The sequence below is a fragment of the Drosophila gunungcola genome, unplaced genomic scaffold (assembly GCF_025200985.1).
Source record: "Drosophila gunungcola strain Sukarami unplaced genomic scaffold, Dgunungcola_SK_2 000001F, whole genome shotgun sequence".
Classification (NCBI taxonomy): domain Eukaryota; kingdom Metazoa; phylum Arthropoda; class Insecta; order Diptera; family Drosophilidae; genus Drosophila; species Drosophila gunungcola.
The window spans coordinates 12,880,872-12,898,976 of NW_026453197.1; the positions used below are offsets into that span (position 1 = coordinate 12,880,872).

At 37.7% G+C, this 18,105-nt stretch overlaps 1 protein-coding gene across 1 annotated transcript; it reads right to left on the reverse strand.

Annotated features, from left to right (window-relative positions):
• Positions 1–722: 722 nt before the first annotated feature.
• On the reverse strand, positions 723–17,152 carry LOC128262842 (uncharacterized). The gene is given in 6 exon segments (XM_052997393.1): positions 723–3,571; positions 3,642–3,796; positions 3,863–4,027; positions 5,050–5,163; positions 5,249–5,379; positions 16,056–17,152. Coding segments are annotated over 6 exon segments (2,925 nt in total). The 5' UTR covers positions 16,259–17,152; the 3' UTR covers positions 723–1,414.
• Positions 17,153–18,105: the final 953 nt, after the last annotated feature.

The following is an 18,105-nucleotide window of genomic DNA, read 5'->3' on the forward strand; positions in this document are numbered from 1 at the left end:
CTCAATTAAAAACCATAGACCACAGTAATTTGTATCGCATATTTTACGTTTATTTTGTTTAAGAAATGTCTAGAACACCAATAAAGTAAATTCAGTAGCAAACAAGTACGATTAGTATAATAATATTACCTCTTGTCGTTTGCATTTTATTGCTTTTTATGGCTTTTCTTGACTTAAGAATATGTCTATATAAATACCAGTAATATGAGTATATTAACCATTTCGGTTATGAAAAAGATTCTACATTCCAAATGCCGTTCTTATAACAGTTGTAATTGATTATTAGTATTTGTTGTTTAAGTAAGTAATTCGTTACAGTATGATAATGGTTTCACAAAGAATATAATACTGCGCATCTGCAACAGATTAGTTATTTTTAGGATACTAAATAACCCACATGAAGTAGGAAAACAATCAAAAATAGCCGCTACGTACTAATCAACAAATGTAATTTTCCTTCCTTTCGGTTATGCGTAATTTTTAAATATTTCTTAAATATTCTCAAGCACTTTGAATACATATTTACGTGGCTTATAAGTAATTTAATTTTCATATTTAAATTGTGTGTACGTTTTCAACGGAATCTCAAAATTGCAAGGAAGATGTTTGTCTGCTTAGTAGTTGTTATACGTAATCTAGAACAATATATATATATAGCTAACGATCAGGAATTGTGCTATATAAGAGGAAATAAAGAAAATTAAAAGAAAAGGAAATAATAATTTTGCTTTCGGTTCGTTTATTATCGTATCAATTTTTATAGATCTTAGCTAATAAATTCTGCTAGGAAATTATAAAATAAAAAATTCTTTAAGGAATAATATCGAGATTAAAGTTTGATTTTGTTGTTTTTATACAAATTGAACTTACAGGACTACAAAATGAATTTGACTAACAATGACGAAAAACAATGACGATTTATAGTGTTAAATCTAAACAAGGTTTAAGGCCCGAGCTGAGGGAAGTTTTCTTAGCTGGAAAATTGCACAAAGTGGATATGTCTTTGCATGGATTTTGGAAAACTTGAAGGCTTTGTCAACTCTGGCTTGGTCCCTTCCCCAGCTGAAACCCTTTTCTTTAAATTCACATAGTCCGAAACTAAAGATTAGAAACTAGTTTACATTTTAAGCTACTTTTATGATGCATCTCACATAAAAAATAATGTACATTGGATTTTTATGTTCTATATGTATAAACTAGGTCTGCATTTTCTACATCCACATCTTGGTTTTTGTTACCCCCGAATAACAACAAATTGAACAGCTTTATAAATTTTGGTTTTTCGTTATCCCACTCCACGAGTTTTGGTGTTATGATTCTGTATAATCCCTTCCTGCTAATGAAGTTTACCCTCGACTTTTATACGGCCTTGCACAGTATAATAGCTGAAGGGGCAGAGGTATGTTTGTATGAGTTATAAGATGATTTCCGTCGAGCTCTGCTGCAGTGGATCGCATTGGTAGACCTCGGAGTTTGGTACGGGCGAGTACTTGGTGTTTCTCTTGCTGGGTGCTGCAGGATTTTGGGATGCAGCCGTGGTGGTTGTGTAGCTATAGGTGGTTCCACACCCGTTCAAACTGGTGACAGTGCTGACTAATCCGGGTCCTGGAAACTTGGCCACCGTCACCACGCTGGCTGTTAATGTGGCCGTGGAGGAATCATTACTTCCTGCCGTCCCTTGACCCTGTTTGGCAGTGGGTTTCCTACGCACTGGCGTCTCCTGCAGCACGGCGGATTTCATGATGGTCTGCTGCAGCAAGGCGTTCACATCGATTGCTGGCCAGGCGACCAGCGAGACACTTCGTCATAAGGAGTTGTCCACGGGAGAAGAGCCACGTTTGTGCTTGCCATGCGGTTGGCGATTCCAGTGTTTGCAGGACGGTGGCTCCACTTCCTTCTCCTTTAGATCCCTCGCCTCATTCCTCTCCAGCTGCTTTACCTTTTTATCCTCTTCCTTGATGGGAAAGGATGTAGCTCCTCCGGCGGTGGACGACAGCGAGAAGTACTCCGCTGATTGGCTCAGTGAGGAGGCATCTGCATCGGTTAGGCTACCTCCACCATTATCACTTCGCATTGTGTGATCTCCATGATCCTGTTCCATGAAGGAAGACCTCTGGGTGCTGAGGGGTGTCAGTGTACTACTATGCATATCATCGCCCTCTTGCGATGGAGTTATAGTATGATCTACAGCCGTACAAAAGCTCTCCCTCTGACCTGTGGTCTCGTCGTCCTCATCATCGGCTTCCTCCTCCTCCTCCTCCTCCTCTTCCTGGGAACAGGTGCCACAACAGCAGTTGGAATTGTGACATGAGCAGAAACTTGCTCTCCGGGAACCGGGAATACATTGATGACACTCCGCTGACACGGTCATTTCATGGTGGGCGTCCAGATCTTCATCCAAACTGCTGCAGGAACAGGAACTCGAACAACTGCTGCAGTAATCTTGCCCAGCTTCGGCTATAAAACGTTTTCTCTTGATCCTAACACATTCATTTCGCGCTGGAGCGGAGGCAGGTTTACCCCTTTTTGTGGAGCTACTGGAACTATTCGTGATGGCCGGCTGAGTTAGATGGGTCTCATCTTCTGGCAAATGGTGCGAGCCCATCCGGACATCGTCATCATCGTCGTCGTGGGAGAGTTCATCGGTTTCAATGGTGGTATTGGAATTTAGGGAACCTCTCCTATGACGATGCTGCTCCCGAAGAGGAGCCATTATAATGGGCTTCACACCCTCGCTGGCCACTTTATAGGGAAAATTGGAGGTGGCTGTGCTGCTGTTGTTCTCCTCGCCATCCTCGCTCATTGTGGCCGCATCGATTTCGATGGCTATGGCCTGATGATGCATCCCCTCTTCGCTGGAATCCAAGGAAGACTTATTGTTGTTGTTGTTGCTGGATGGAAGCATTTGCTTGTGATTCGACTGCTTGATTTGCAGATGCTGCGGACTATGACTATGGTGGTGGTGACTCCTCTTCTGGTGCAGCAGAGCTCGTCTCTTTGTGCTCCTATAGTGACAGCGATCATGGTGATGATGCCTATGGTGACTGCAGTGGCAGTGATGATGGTGGGTGGTGATTACACAGCAGCAACTACCGCTCTCCAATCGCGTTTGTGTGGCATTGTTTCGCTTGCGGCGACAGCAGCCGCTCGCCTCCTGATCGCCAATCAGTCTCTGCTCCTTGGAAGCCGGGGAATGGACAATGACGACCTCCAAGGCAGCTGCCATGCTGCTGTCATCCTTACTCTTGCCACTGCCTCCTGGTCTGGGCAACATCTTGTTATTATTGTGATACTGAAACGCACGATTGTCGTGGCACTGACCAAAGTCCAGCACCTTGAAGTGCTCATCATCCGCTCGAGCCGTGAGCAGATGATCGTCTCCGCTGCTGCTCACTGTGACGGGCAACGAAAGCTGATGCTCCTCGGAATGGGATGTATGTAGGTCGTGGTTGTGGATGTGCTGTTGCTGTTCTTCGGGGGCAAACTGCTAATCGCCGCGTCGCAGGTCGCGCGGCTTGGAATTCTTGCGGTAGAACCACACCTGTGACAGGATCGCTATGTCCAAGCTGACCTGTAATTCAAAAGTAATAATAATAAATATCCTTTGTAAAAGAGATAAGGGGTAATGATATGTTACTTGCCTGCAGCGTGCCGCAGATCCAGAATTGCGATGGTGCTTTCCTAACAATAAAGTAACCAGTCTTAAACATATCACCGAGCGTCCACATGATCACCATGTGTATGCTCATTCCATATGTTGATTTATTCTTAAAGTTGCGCAAAAATTGTGGCGCCCCTATTTAAATAAATAATAATTTTATTAACACATTGTTGGATAGCTTGATTTAATATTGGGACTCACCTAACATGGCCTCAGTGAAGACGGCCACAAAGCCCATGGATTCCATGAACCAATGCACGGACAGCATCAGATATGTTATAGCGGCGCCTACCGCCCACACGACAAGCATAAAGTCCAGATACGATTGAAAGTCTGTCCAGCTCCAAAAGTATTTGAAATCCAAATCTGTTAATTAGATTAAAATTATATAATTCAGTTGTTAAAAGACTAAATACGCAAACATGCTACATTATATGTACTTTGTATATGCTACAGTAAACTTCGTATAAGCCATGTTGAAATTTACAAACATCCATCCATCGACATTAAAAGAGAAACTTTATTCTTTTATTTCCCCCCAAATGCTACAACAAAAGCCAAGCCAACCGTTGAATAAACTTTTATTCAGGTACAGAAAGAAAGCTGAGGGGTCATGACCCAACAATTTGCAACTCTATAAATCCATTAAAGACAAAAGCCGCAGTAGTGCCCCATATCAGGGTCGACTGCAGATGGCAAGCCAGTTCGAAATCAATTTTCATTATCTCCGACTGCTTTTAGGCGCTGCACAATTTACGACAAGCAATGTGCAAAGAAGCCCAAGGCGTGCCAATATAATTAGCTCGTGACGGTGTGTGGGTGGGTGTACATTGGTTCTGCTCGCTGGTTCATTGATCAATTTACCGCCCAGAGACCACCAACCATCCTCGTAACCCAGTTTCTTGTTTTTCTATTTACTGATAACAAGTAATGGACGAGAAGAAATAAATGCGGACTGCGAACGAGCGCTTCGCTTCATAAAGATACAGTATGATAAAAACGGCACAGGAGGTGGAACTATCTGTACTCCGCTAATGGTAATGGAATTGCAATGCCCTAACTTCTCTACCCAGAGCTTTACTTTATATCAATCTATAACATAGACTTATAGAGGAAATTGCTGTGAATTGAGCGAAATGCTTGTTTCTAGTTCAAATTTGTGGAGCATATGGTTTTATTGATACTCTTGATTCGGAAAGTAATGTTGGTTTGTGGGTTCTTCTGCTTCTAAAGTTTATTTTATAAGAATTTTTTTGTATTTATAAAAAAAAAATGCTAAATTTACAATTTATATTAAAATAAAATCACTAGTCACACTATTCTGCCCTTCTATCTCGTCATTACTGAAAATGTATGTGTTCAAAACCCCAAAGAATCACTTAACTCACCATTTAGATAGTGTCGGGAGCGAACTCGCTTCAGGACGCTTCCGCCCGCTTCTGTGGACACTGAGGCGCCCGTGTCCGTGTCCGTCATCACTTTGGGCAAATGCAGTTCATCGCCTGGAAAAAAAAAAGGGGGAACGACATGTTGACTTGTTTATATCGTCCTCAAGGTGACAGTTTTAAAACGGTTGATGGAACTCACCTCGCAGGGCGTGCTCGCGGTTATTGGCATTAATCCGTTTCACCTTCACGCACAGATGGATCATCAGGAACATGGTCACGTTCATCACGACACTCTGCACCAGCAGTGGAAGCTCATAGCGGCTGGAGAACCTGAAAAACAGAGCAAACATGGGTTAAGGTTAATTACAAAGGTCAACGTGAAATGACATTTTAATTGACTTGCACTATCGAGATGTGGCTGTGTTCTGATCGGGATTTCAATTAAGGGGAACTATAATTAGTACTCACAGAATTAATTATAAACTAAATACTTATATGCAAAAGTAACTAAATAATTTTACCATTAATACTTATACCGCCTTATTTTTTTTAAGCATAATAAATGATCTGGTCCTTATAATATATATAACATTAATAGTCCTTGGGGAATAAAACAGACAAACACATTAGCCATTTATTATTCAAAATGGACATACTTTGTCCGAAAGAAACTCCTCGGGGCTTAAAAGCACTAAAATGGAATTATAATTAATCACCCAGGCTTGGTCCAAATTTGCTGCACATTGTAGCGTTAAGTACTCCTAATTGACAGGTGCTTATATGGCGCCCAACAAGTGATTGATGTGCGCCCAACAGTATAATTCACTGTCGAACCAAATCGATTATGAGAGCTGCAGTCGAGCTTAGTGTATATATATGTTTAATGCGATGAAGGGGGGGTGTTGAGAGAAATCCCAGCACAGTGTCAAGCGACATTGTCATAAATCTGACAGATGCCAAGTGGGTGAAAAAGGGTCCCCGAACACAAACAACCAACAGTGAGTGAAACGTGTTGGGCATTTGGCAAAGGACCCAAACAAAAGCCGAACAAACCAGAGGCAAGTCCACAGATTTGCTGGGGATTTGTTTGGATGAAAGTCCTGCTGGCCAACAAAAAGTCATTCCCAAGTGTTATTAAAAAAAAAAATGCAACAATTTGTTGTCATTTTTCGCTGGTGCCGATTCGTGCGCCCAGATCTTTAACTGAAAGCCGCAGCTTTCGTTCGCAATCACAACAGCAGATAGCATACATTTCCGCGTTGCTTCCGATTACCAGATAGTAAAATGCGGGTAAAGGGGAAATAGGTTCTCGGGGGTTATTTACACCCCCAACGCCTTTGGCATGTCGCTCTGGCATGGCATGGAAATTGAATTACAAGCTGTGTGCCAAGTCAATGCCATTCCATGGCTACAACCGAATCACCACATAAATCGCCTTTAAATGACAGGCAAAATACATTTGCATTTCGATTTCGTTAGCTGAATTGAAATCGTCTTAAAGTCTAAAACAGGTTTTTATTAAAGACATGGTCTTTTTGTTTGGGAGAATTTGAATTTTACTTTTCCTTTAAGAATTTCACATTTGTTTATTTAACTGTTTATACTTGCATCCTTTTTTGTTTTGTGTGCTGATTTTATTACTTCATATATCTGTTTATACATTCATAGGGGAATATTGCTTTTATTTGCTAAAAATTTAATGTTTGTTTTGAATTAAGCTGAAATTTGTTTTGCTTCTAATTAACAAACAGCATAATCTAAATTTTGTTGAGTTCAACAGTTTTCAACTTTAATTATAAAATTGGATGGCTTCAGCTCATCTCTCTCTGGAATTCACAAAATCGTATTTAATGGATTTTAAGTTAGTCTAACAACTGTAATTTTGTGCTATGCTAACATTTTCAATGCAAACATTCCAATTTGCAGTCATCTCTTGACTTTCCTGCACAGAAGTAAACTAACCCCATTCGTCACTAGTCCGAAATGGTTGGCTTTACCTTTTAAATTGGCAAAAACACACCGTCACCTCCTTCCACCCACTGGCATAACATTTTGCACGCTTCAACGTGTAAAGTACGTCGTAAAAAATCGATAAAATTGTATACGTGCATTACAAACATTCATACACTCTGCCACATTTGGCGGTGTGCTATGAGCCTGCAATGTAAACAATTTTCCAACTACCGGATAGCACTTGCCCCCAACCACACTTCCCATTTTTCACCTGCATATTTAGGCGGCTCACTTTCAATGGCAATTTGTTCAAATAGCCACAAAAGTTTCACTTAGTAGGATAGAGCCCAAGTCCCGAAAATGTCACTTAGGCTTGATGAAAGTTTTATTGATAGAATTTGTCGGCGGGTTTGGCAAATTAAGTCCACAAAACGTAGCCAAGTAATTTGCAAGCTGTTATACACGTGTGAGCGAGTGCTTTGTTCAGCACTAACCTTTTCTGTCTGTTCTAGACGTAATTAAAATTTTGTGTTGCCTTCAGCACCATGTTTACTCAAGTGTGGGTGAGTTTTTGTCTGCCTAATGTACAATTGATGTCACAATTATATAGCTAGGATTTTTTTTATTTACTTAAATATTGTATTTGATTTTTGAGGAATTTAAGGATAGTTTGTTATCATATAATATTGATTTACATTTAAGATACCTAATGTATTGATTTTTTCCCTAATAATACAACTTTATAATAATCAGAAAAGGTTTAGAGGTTGAAAAGTACTTAAAAAGGTGACTAAAAGTCAATTTCGTATACATTTATATAATAATATAACTGATTTCCATTTTTTTTAAGTGTTTTCCACATATACATATATATTGTTCTATAATATTGACCACAACTGTTTGTGATTGTGTTTAAGCCAAGGCTGGCACATTGCGCTTAACACAAATTTCATTTGGTTAAACTGGCATGGAGGTCTGTAAGTAGGCTACACTCGGGGTGGACAAAAGTCCTCATCATTGTCTCACTGCTGAAGGGCTTCTAACTAACGAAACCGAAAGTACTTAGGTCCGTATATTCCGGTTATTTCGGAACCACATCGTGTCAGTGTGTGTTGGCCACGTTTGTAGATTGTGTAAACACACAAGTTGGCGCCTGATGAGCCCAGGGAAAAAGGAACCAACAACCAAAGCATAATTTAACCCACTAGCCATTGAGTGAATGGAGCAATGAATGGAATGGATTGCGCGCGCCTCTGATGATAATGAATGCCCATAACTGGGTCGATTTAAAACCTAGATGGATTTTCTTGGGCGCTAGGCTTAGCTGCTCGAAAATAACCTTGCTGGGGATAAAGGATAAAGTGTCGATGGATGGCCAATGAACCGAAAAAATATATGTGTTAAGTTAGTTGAAAGCAAGGATGGAACTGTAATAAGAGGTCTACCGAAAAAATATAATGTATTTTATATCCAATAATCTGTTATTTTACAAAAATACCTTGAAACATTCTCAGGAAAAAACATAAACAAAATCAAAGAACAAGAAGGCTGTTTTAAGAGCACCCAAAATTTCATTTTAAACTGTTATACTCGTAGAAAACCCCGCCGAAAATGGAACAATAAATATTTTATTACATCATTTGATTTGCTCAATGAAAATTAATGCGAGCTGAGCGCTTCCACATGGCGCTAAGTCTATAAAACCCCAAGCCGAAACGCAAACAAAAGATGCTAGCCGCCCAGAAACGCTGTGTGTGGCTTTAGCCAGGGGAAAACACTCCAATCTATGCCCCCCAGAAAAGTCAAAGCTGGAAACGATGACGGAAACAGAGTCAAGAGCACAGATGGCAGACAAAGTCATGGTAGAAAATGTGGAAAAAAGGGCACAAGGCAATGGCCACAATTGAAAATAGGAAAAATAAAATGAAACCCAGAACTCAGGCGGAGCAAAACAATTCGCTGATTTGCATATGAGCATGGAAATTTGTAGCCCAATTCGATGGCAGATATATTATATCGGGATATTTATAACTCTGCAGATAGAAAGTAAAATTTGTTGAGCTTTTTGCGTTTTTATTCTCAGACCTACAGCAATTTCAACGCCGGTCGGTGGAATTTAAACGTTTTCAAAGTCTTAAAGTCTTGCCGAAATATATGTATGCCATTTGGCGGCCACATCTGCTTCTCGAAGACAAACCAAGTGTGATAATGCTTTTTATAACTTTTTCAGTTGCGTTTTTTAACCGAGTATGGAATTAAGTGGCGCATTGCAAAGTCAACTTATGCGTGAAATATAATCGATATGTGGTTGAAAACTTTTGAAAGGGGGTTGGTGCTAAGAGATTATTGGGATAGTTTGGGCTTTATTTTCGTTTTTGGCATAAACTGTCGCATTAAAAATAAAAAAAATACGGTACTTAATTAAAAAAAAAAATTATAAAAGTACGAAGCTTAAATGACTCAATATTAAAGTACAAACATTACTAGCTTAGTAAATTTTTAGCTTAAAATTAACTGTTATACGCATTGTTATACAGCATAAAATTTTATAGTTATACATCTTTAAAAAAAGCTATTGAGGAATCTGTGCGACTTAAAATTTACAGCAAGTTCATATTTGAAATAGCCCAATTAAGCTAAAAAGCCGTTGAACTACCACACAAACTGCCAAAAACATTTATTTATTATTTAGCCATCGTGGACTTACAAAATCAATGAACTTAGCTTTCATGCCCATTAAACATTAAAGCAATGCCCACTACAATGAAATTTAATATTCTTAAAGAATGCCCGCGCACAGATTATCTCTGCTTCTGCCCCCAAACTCTGTGCGGCAAAAATCTATTCTAATTGAGAAATTGAAATCTCAGTCTGTTGGCTTCGTGCAAACATTTGCGTCAATCGACGGCGCACATTTTTCGCATGCAAAGAAGCCTCATTGGAGGCAACGCCAGTGATTGTGATTGCTCATTCAGCGGGCCAAAGCTGTCGTAAACATTGGACGGACACCGATTGACGGCACTGTTTAGACTTTTCGATTAGTTTGTGCTTCCCATCTGAATTTTCCGTCATCTTTCGTTCCAGTTTCGTTGCAAAAGTACAAAAAAAAAAACCAAGTAACAACCTTTGCGAACGGAACCTGACTCTGGTTTGGCATTAAAATTCAATTAGGGCAACGTCTCCGGCCATAAAGCACAACACAAAGGCAAAAGATTAACGTTGTGGAGTGTGTTTTAATTGTCTGTCCTTTCCGCACCTGTGACGCAAACATTTAGGGATTGTCCCACAGCACGAGATATGCCGTGGAGCTCTCTTTTTAATTACGTAGAAATCTTCAACCACAAATACGTTTAGTTTTGATGGCAAGGGGTGGTCGATAAGACTGCCTTGCCGCCTGACCTTTGGTTTAAACCGCGCCCAGGTTATCAGCCTTCAAAACTTTGGCCCGAAACGGAACAAATGCGATTGAGATAATGCCAATCGGTTTAAGATGTGGGCTGGCAACGGCAGGCAACCCAGTACCAAATACCAAACGTAACGAGCTGCTATATAATGGCCGCTCGAAAACTATGTAATGCCGCAGATAACCCCTGGGTTCACATATTCATTTGGGAGAGGCCAACGTTGAACTGATAATTGAGACAATTAAATAGAGAGTTTCGGTTGCCTTGATGAGCTCACAATTAATACGATTAATTGTACAATAAATGGGACTAGTTGAGAACTTTTAACAAAACAAAAAAACATAAGACCGACATTATCTCCGCTTAGTTACTGTTAAAACTTAAGTGTTTATGCAAGCCAATAAAAGGATTTGCAGCACGCTAATTCTAAAGCACACTGTATTTTTGTCATTCGTATAACAAGAGAACGCTTAGAAACAGAAAAACTTTTTAAAAGCGTTAGAAAGGTTAATATTTGCTCTATTCGAAAGTGTTAATTGTGTGCTATAGCATTTTATAATTTAAGTTTTGTAAAATAGTCTAATACTTGCCTAAAAAATAATAAAGAATAAGAAACTAAAACCCCCTTTAGAAAATGATTACATAAACTTTGAAGCTTTTCAACAGCTTCACAACGAGTTCTGCTTGAATTTCAAGTGCTCTCAAAAGTTGACAAACAAACTCGTGCCGAAACAACTTCCACATCGAAATTATAAATCTTTCACAAGTCGCTGCAACCTCAATTAAGTTTCCAAGCAACCAGGGCACATTTCAGAGCCCACAAGTCAAGTGCATTGTCGTTTATAAGCAGGGCCAAAAAGGGAAACCAAAAAAAAAAACATTAACTACATATAAAACCAGAACCCCGCGAACAACATCATTATCGGCAACATCTACTTTAGCGGTCGTAACCGGTTCAGAAATTTGAAATAAGAAAAAAAACAACATCTAATTTGCATGCGATGCGAAAATAAGCAACACAACGGCAGACCAAAACCGTAAACATTTATGAGCAATACGCAAGGTTTGTTGGTCAGCAAATATGGAGGATAACCACCCTCCAAAAGTTAATTGGAATAGTCCACATACCAAACCTCCAACTTTCCGCCCAAAAACCTTGACCTTCGGCCAGAAAATAAAGTGGTTTGCCTTTAGAAATTAGTTTTTTTTTTTCATTTTTCCGACAAGTGAATGCTAATGATTATTAATAACTAAATATAGAAAGTGGGCCAGTGCTTGTATAAATAAATGTGAATGAAAGTTGGGAATGCTAAATAAATTATTAAAAAAAAACCTTAGATGAGATTTGAAAGTGTCTTAATTTCTTTGTTTTTCGACCATTTATTGATAACCAAATTATAAATGACGGAAATAATTGGGCGAAGTCGTGTGACATTATAGGTATATAGACAATCATATCTATTTAATTGCATTATCTTTCAGTCATACCAACATATTACGTATTAGGGAGCGACTTATTTCGACAAGTGTTTACGTAAATAAATTAATTGGTTGGAGTAGACACAGTAAGCGGGTGATGATGGGACTCGGGTTATCTTCATACACAATCACTCCTTTGTACAATAGTGATAAGAAATAGCGTTTTTGAGGAGCCTCAAGTAAGAGACGATGTGTGCTTGCCTTACACAAATATCATAAACATACATATACTGGGAATGGTGCATTTCACCAGCAACTAGATTGCATTGGAAGTGTCATTACAGATAGAGACAGAGAACCGCCCCTATATAGTAAGTATATTCGAATCGCTTATCACTACGGGAAGTTATTGTGTAAAAAAAATCCCACTCAAAATAATTAACTATCTCGCCTGATTCGTTGGAAAATTTACAAAATTCGATTGGGTTTCGCCATTAAGAATTACTAAAGTTACATACTAAGATTTTGTATTTAACAAATGTAGATAGGAAATATATTTTTTAAACTCTATTATTACATTTCTTTGAAATCATATTAATTCCAAGTTTCGGGTTACTCGTAAAAAAGTGATGTTAACAAAATTCATTAGCCATAATTCCTGAGTAACTTGAAAACTGAAGAATCCAATTAGTCAGCAACCTCCGAGGTTATTACTTTTCCTTCTTGATTGCCTAACTTTTAAAGCTTTCGTACTCCAAAAGTTGATACCCATAAAATTGCTCAAATAAGTTCAATGAACCCCCAAGTTCTCAAGCTTAACCCTTCACTTTCCCCGCCAGATTGAGTTGTGTAATATAAATAGTTGGCAACTATTTTAATTGCCATCGAGCGTTTTGCAAAAATTTATGTGAGTTTGTTGTTGAAATGGAAGAGTAAATTATGAATATTCAGATTTTTGGCTGTACTGTAAAATTTTAATTGCCGTCGAACGTTGCCTCAATTTTGTTAATTTGTTAAGTGCGAAAACTTCGTATATTCAGGCAGGCTGACAAATTGTGTAAATATTAAAGCAAATGTTGGCATGAGAATTACAAATATAGATATGACTGTGCCTGAGCCGAGCTAACAGTTGGTATACTATATTCACATCCATTGTTATATGCTAGGAACGAAAGTGTAAATTATAATGCAGACTTGTTTAGTCACGCCTTACTGACCTGACCAACTTATTGAGTCATATTGTTGGCGCTTTTTATGCGAGAAAACCTTTTTGCGAAATTTGACTCGGCTTTGTTGACTCTGGCAATTAAATAAGCTTTAGTTTGGTGAATATACAGGGCTATATGTATTCCTTATACGCAGTGATTTGGTCAGCAGCTAATAGGCAAACTGATTCATTTTTCTACGACTAGATTTAACGCCTACATTGAGATACATTTTATTTGGAACTGGACTGAAAGTTAAGTAAATCAAAAAAGTTTTAGATAAACAAAATTAGATATAAGCTTTTGAGCCTTCATTTTATTCAAGAAAAAATTGAGTAGTTTTTAGTTTCTAATTATTAAACAGTAACAAATTCCATAAAACCTTAGTCTCAAGTACTTTTTACATTGATTCCCAGAAGCTTACACATTTAATCACTATTTAGATAAAGAATGATGCCAGGAAAAAAACTCTTGAAAAAATTCCAACCATCTTATCTCAAGAGTAAACACTATTCGTATCATTTAAAACACAATAGCTAATTCGGTTTTCCAGCAGACACAATGATTAATAAATGATGATTTCAACCAATGAGCTCATACAAAAAGACTAGATTAAGAATTCGATTCTTATTTATTCGATAGGTACAACTTTCGGTTCTTATTTACAATTATGCATACCACACTGTGGTTTAATGATTAATTCTTTGTTAAATATGCATATTTACGATCAACAACAAAGGCAGACACAATGTCAATTATTTTCAATAAAGACTTCGTATGTGTCATTCACTTTGTTCCTATCACTATTCAGGTCTCTTTGTGGGGAAAGTTTTTCTCCGGGAGTAATGGATAATTTAAATTTGTATATTTAACACGTTAAACAGTTAAATATAATTGCTGGCAATTACTGGAAATGCACAAAAAAAAAAAACCACTAAATAGTTTAAGTGTTTCGTGCATTTTGCTTTGCACAAATTGCCAGTTGCACTTAACTAAAGGAAGGCAATAAATGAGAGAGTGGGTGTTTGAGGGGTGGTTTATCCATATCGCAGCGATTAGTCAGAATAATAATAATTATTTTGCATAAAAAAAAAACGAAAGGAAAATACTAATTACCGAATGCACTGCATAATTATAAATTTACTTCCCCTTATTGTTCTGGTCTCAAAAACTATTTCCTAATGTATTGCTTAACCCCCAAGCTGTTTTTGTTCACAAAACCCATTGAAAAACTAATCGCGTGTCAAAGTAAAATGCCTCTCCACAAAGAATTTTCCACAAGCCGGTAAACATCTATATATAAAGTATATTGTATCGGGACTATTGGGCGGAAAGCCTCGTTGCACAGCTGATTCACTTTACTCGCCAGCAACAGTTTCAAGCTAAATAATTAATTTATTGATTGCCACCCAGGCCAGACAATTTGACGGCGTCGTTATAGACGAGGGCCACCAGTTGCTTCTATATTTTTTTGTGTTCACGTTCCAATCGCCTTGTTAATAATTTATTATAGGAAGCGTTGGCTTTTAAAAAACGCATAGCCGAAGCGGCTTTAAACGGGGTAAACACAAACAAACTGAAAACATACAGAAACCAGCTGGGCAAAAGTAGTTGACCCTGGTTATAAAGGCAAGGTGGAGTTGCTAGTCTCACAAGCAGTATAATTCCGTTGGAACAAAGTCACAATAAGTAGATATTTTGGACTAAATATCAAAGTATGTTCCTAATAAACAATAACGTTTAGGCTCACTCAATTACATTTTTGTTTATTTGGGCTTGCTGAAACACTTTCACAGGCATATTTTGAAAGCACACTCACTCTAATTGAATTAAAAATGTATTTTATTAATTTTGATTTATATCTTTCACTCTCCTAAATGATGAATCACCTTTTCATGGGAGGTAGACAGATCCATTACAGTATTGTAAACATTGTGAATCACCATTTTTTCCCCCCCGTTTTACAATATTAAAACCTTTTAAAATTCTTGAAAATACGGAATATGGGTGTAGAAAATCGAAAGATGTTTGTGAACACTCAGCGTTTTGATTGCTAATATCGAATACCATAAACACAAATTCCGATCGTGCTAAAAGTAAAGCTCTTATCAAATCACCCGGAATCATTCCCAAATCAGCATGATAGTCTGATAAATCTTCCAATAATTGCCATAAACCCCAACGAAAATAGCGATTATCGGTGACATTATGCCAAACATCATATCGCAATCAACGCAATAAAGATAAACCAGTTCAATTGTCCTTGGACAATTTGTGGAGTTTTAAGGTCTGCGAAATCGACTAGAAATCATGACAATGCTAACCACAGATAGGGGCTCTCAAGAGGTAGGAATCGTATAATGTCGCGACGGACCGCGAGAGAATTCCGGGCGATAAGCGGTTTGAATTACCCCCAGATAAGCCAAGATACGAGGTGGGTTTAGTCATCCTATTGTGGGCGAGATAAATATGGGAAGACGTTTACTTAGAGAGAGCTTGCCGGCACCTAAAAATTTGTATTAGACTTACAGGGTGTACATGTTTCTAAAATATAATACCATTCAGAAATTTAAATATTTTATTTTTAAGCCAATTCCATTCTAGGGGAACGCAGTCTTGTCAAATACACATCATTTGGGCGCCACAATAGATATAAAAATGAAGGAAAACATTGCAGGTGTTTATTCTCCTTTGATTGTATTATACTGCACAAAATAGGATGTACATTGTGCAGTCAAAAAGAAATAAGCACCTGCAATAAAAATTCGTGTTTTCTTTCATGATTGATTTATTGCTGAAAACTACTATTTTTGCCAGAATTGCATATTTACATTATACAAAACATTTTTGTTTGGGTTTCTTCTTTTGAAAATGTAGTGTTTTTTTATTGGATAAAAAAAAGTTTTTTATTATTTATCAGTTTTTACAGTTTCCAAGTAATTTGGTAACTTTTCGATGACCTAAGGAGTCTGATTTTAAACTTTCTGTGCCAGTTACAGTATGAGAATATTTTTGTATTGCTTACCAGAAAAGTATTCTCAGCGAGTTGGCGACCAGCAGGGCTAGGCACACATATAGTGAGAATCCCTCCGCGTCCTGCGTCTTCTTGATCTCGATATATTGGGGAACGTAGGGGATCACGCCCCCGATCACCATTGCAGAGGCGGCTGCCCAGCCGACCACATGACCCACCGTAAGGCCCATCTCATCGTTGATGATCCAATCCATTGTGATGTATTACTTTTTAATTTTAATTAAACAACTTAATTTGGGTTTGCTTTCGGCTACTAGATTACTTTGTTGATTCGAATTTTAATTATTTTTATTTTGTCGATTTTGGGATATGTGTTTTTTAGTATTTGTTTTTAGTTGTATGTTTTTGTTGACTAGTTTAAAAGCAGGCGTTTGGAAGTAGTCGTTGTTGGTTTTTAAAGTGACTGCTGGTACTTGCATTATTTTATGTGATTACAATGATATTTTGTACAGTGTATGCAGGAAGAAAAGAGAGAGGAAGTCAGCTGTGTGTTATTGTTGTTTTTGTCGTTTTGCTTTGATCTTCTTCTATTGCACACGCACACACCCACACAAACACAAAAGATATTTATTGTCTTTCTCTCTCTTTCTATTATTTTTTCGTGTGTTTTTGTTTTCCGCGTTTTTGTATTGAATTTTCCACCGAATTTTCGCTTCCCTCTTCACGAATTGTCAGCGATTTTCCTGCGCACACTTTTCTGGCAGCGGAAAACACAAGACAAGAAAAACGCTGCAATCACAAATCGCTCCATTTCCACGCAAATACATCGGCACTTTTCATAAATGTTCTTTGCATTTCAATTGCATTTCCCGTTGTTGCCTTTTCTTTTAATTGAGTTAAATTTTTGTTGTGGCTGCCTTCGTTGTTGTTGATATTGTTGTTTCGGAAAATTCAACGATATTTATTCGCTCGCTAATTGTTGTCGTTGGTAGCTTGTTTTTGGTGATTTTCCTTCGCTTTGTTCACACTTTCAATGCCTGTCGGTGGGCAGTTTTACTTTATCTCGCCTCAGTTTGCATTTTCTCTGCGAGTTTTCTACGAAAACTATCCGCGGATCAACCGCACGCAAGCAAAAACAAAACGCAACAACACAGCAATTAGAGGTGGAACATAACACGATGGTTATTCGATAGTATCGATGTTTCCAAAAATCTGGCAACATCGATTATTTTCGTTTGATTTAAGACCCGTTACACTGCGGCTGCATCTTTGCATTTTGGTATAAATAAAATTTTACTATTAATTGTATGAGCAAAGCGATCTAATGAGAAGCACATAATTGTTGAGTCTTGCCGAAACTTAAAGTCAGCTTACACTGGAACTAAAAACAAAACTCCTTACCAAGTGGAAGATGTGCGTTAACTCAAAGCTGCATTTTTGTTTTGGATATTTAAAAAAAATTGGAATTATTTCTACCTCAAAATACACATTATTGTCAATTAAATACACTTGAGAGGAATATTATAATTTGTCAAAAACTTTTCAATATCTAATATCCAACAGCGAACCAAAATTAAATAAAAGCCGTCATTCAGTCGAATGCTAAACATTTTCGTTGAATTTTTTACAAATTAGCAATTTAATTGTTTGTGGAATACCCAATCTATTTATTAACTGAAATGGCAATTTAATAATTTTAAACTGGAACTACTGAATCCCTGGTATCTAATACTACAGTTATCGGAACTAGTTCCGACATCTCTAAAAGTTATCGACTATCCGCTTTCACGCGGGTTCAATTTTATTTTGAATCGAAATAAACGGAAATTGAAATAAAAACAATTAATAAGTTTTTTATTTTGCTAGGACTAAAAAACTTTGCAAAAAGCCAGGATCAAATATAATTTTTGTGTAATTAATTATGTTTTTATCAATAAAAATGTTACACGTTATTCATTGGACTTATGTGTTTGCAACCCGTCTGCAAACATTTAACGCCTGTCAACGTCTTCATAGGTAATTAAATTAAACCAAATTGAATCAAACCAATGGCTTGATTCGATCACAGTTTGCAAACCAATTAAGTTCGATTTATAAAGCG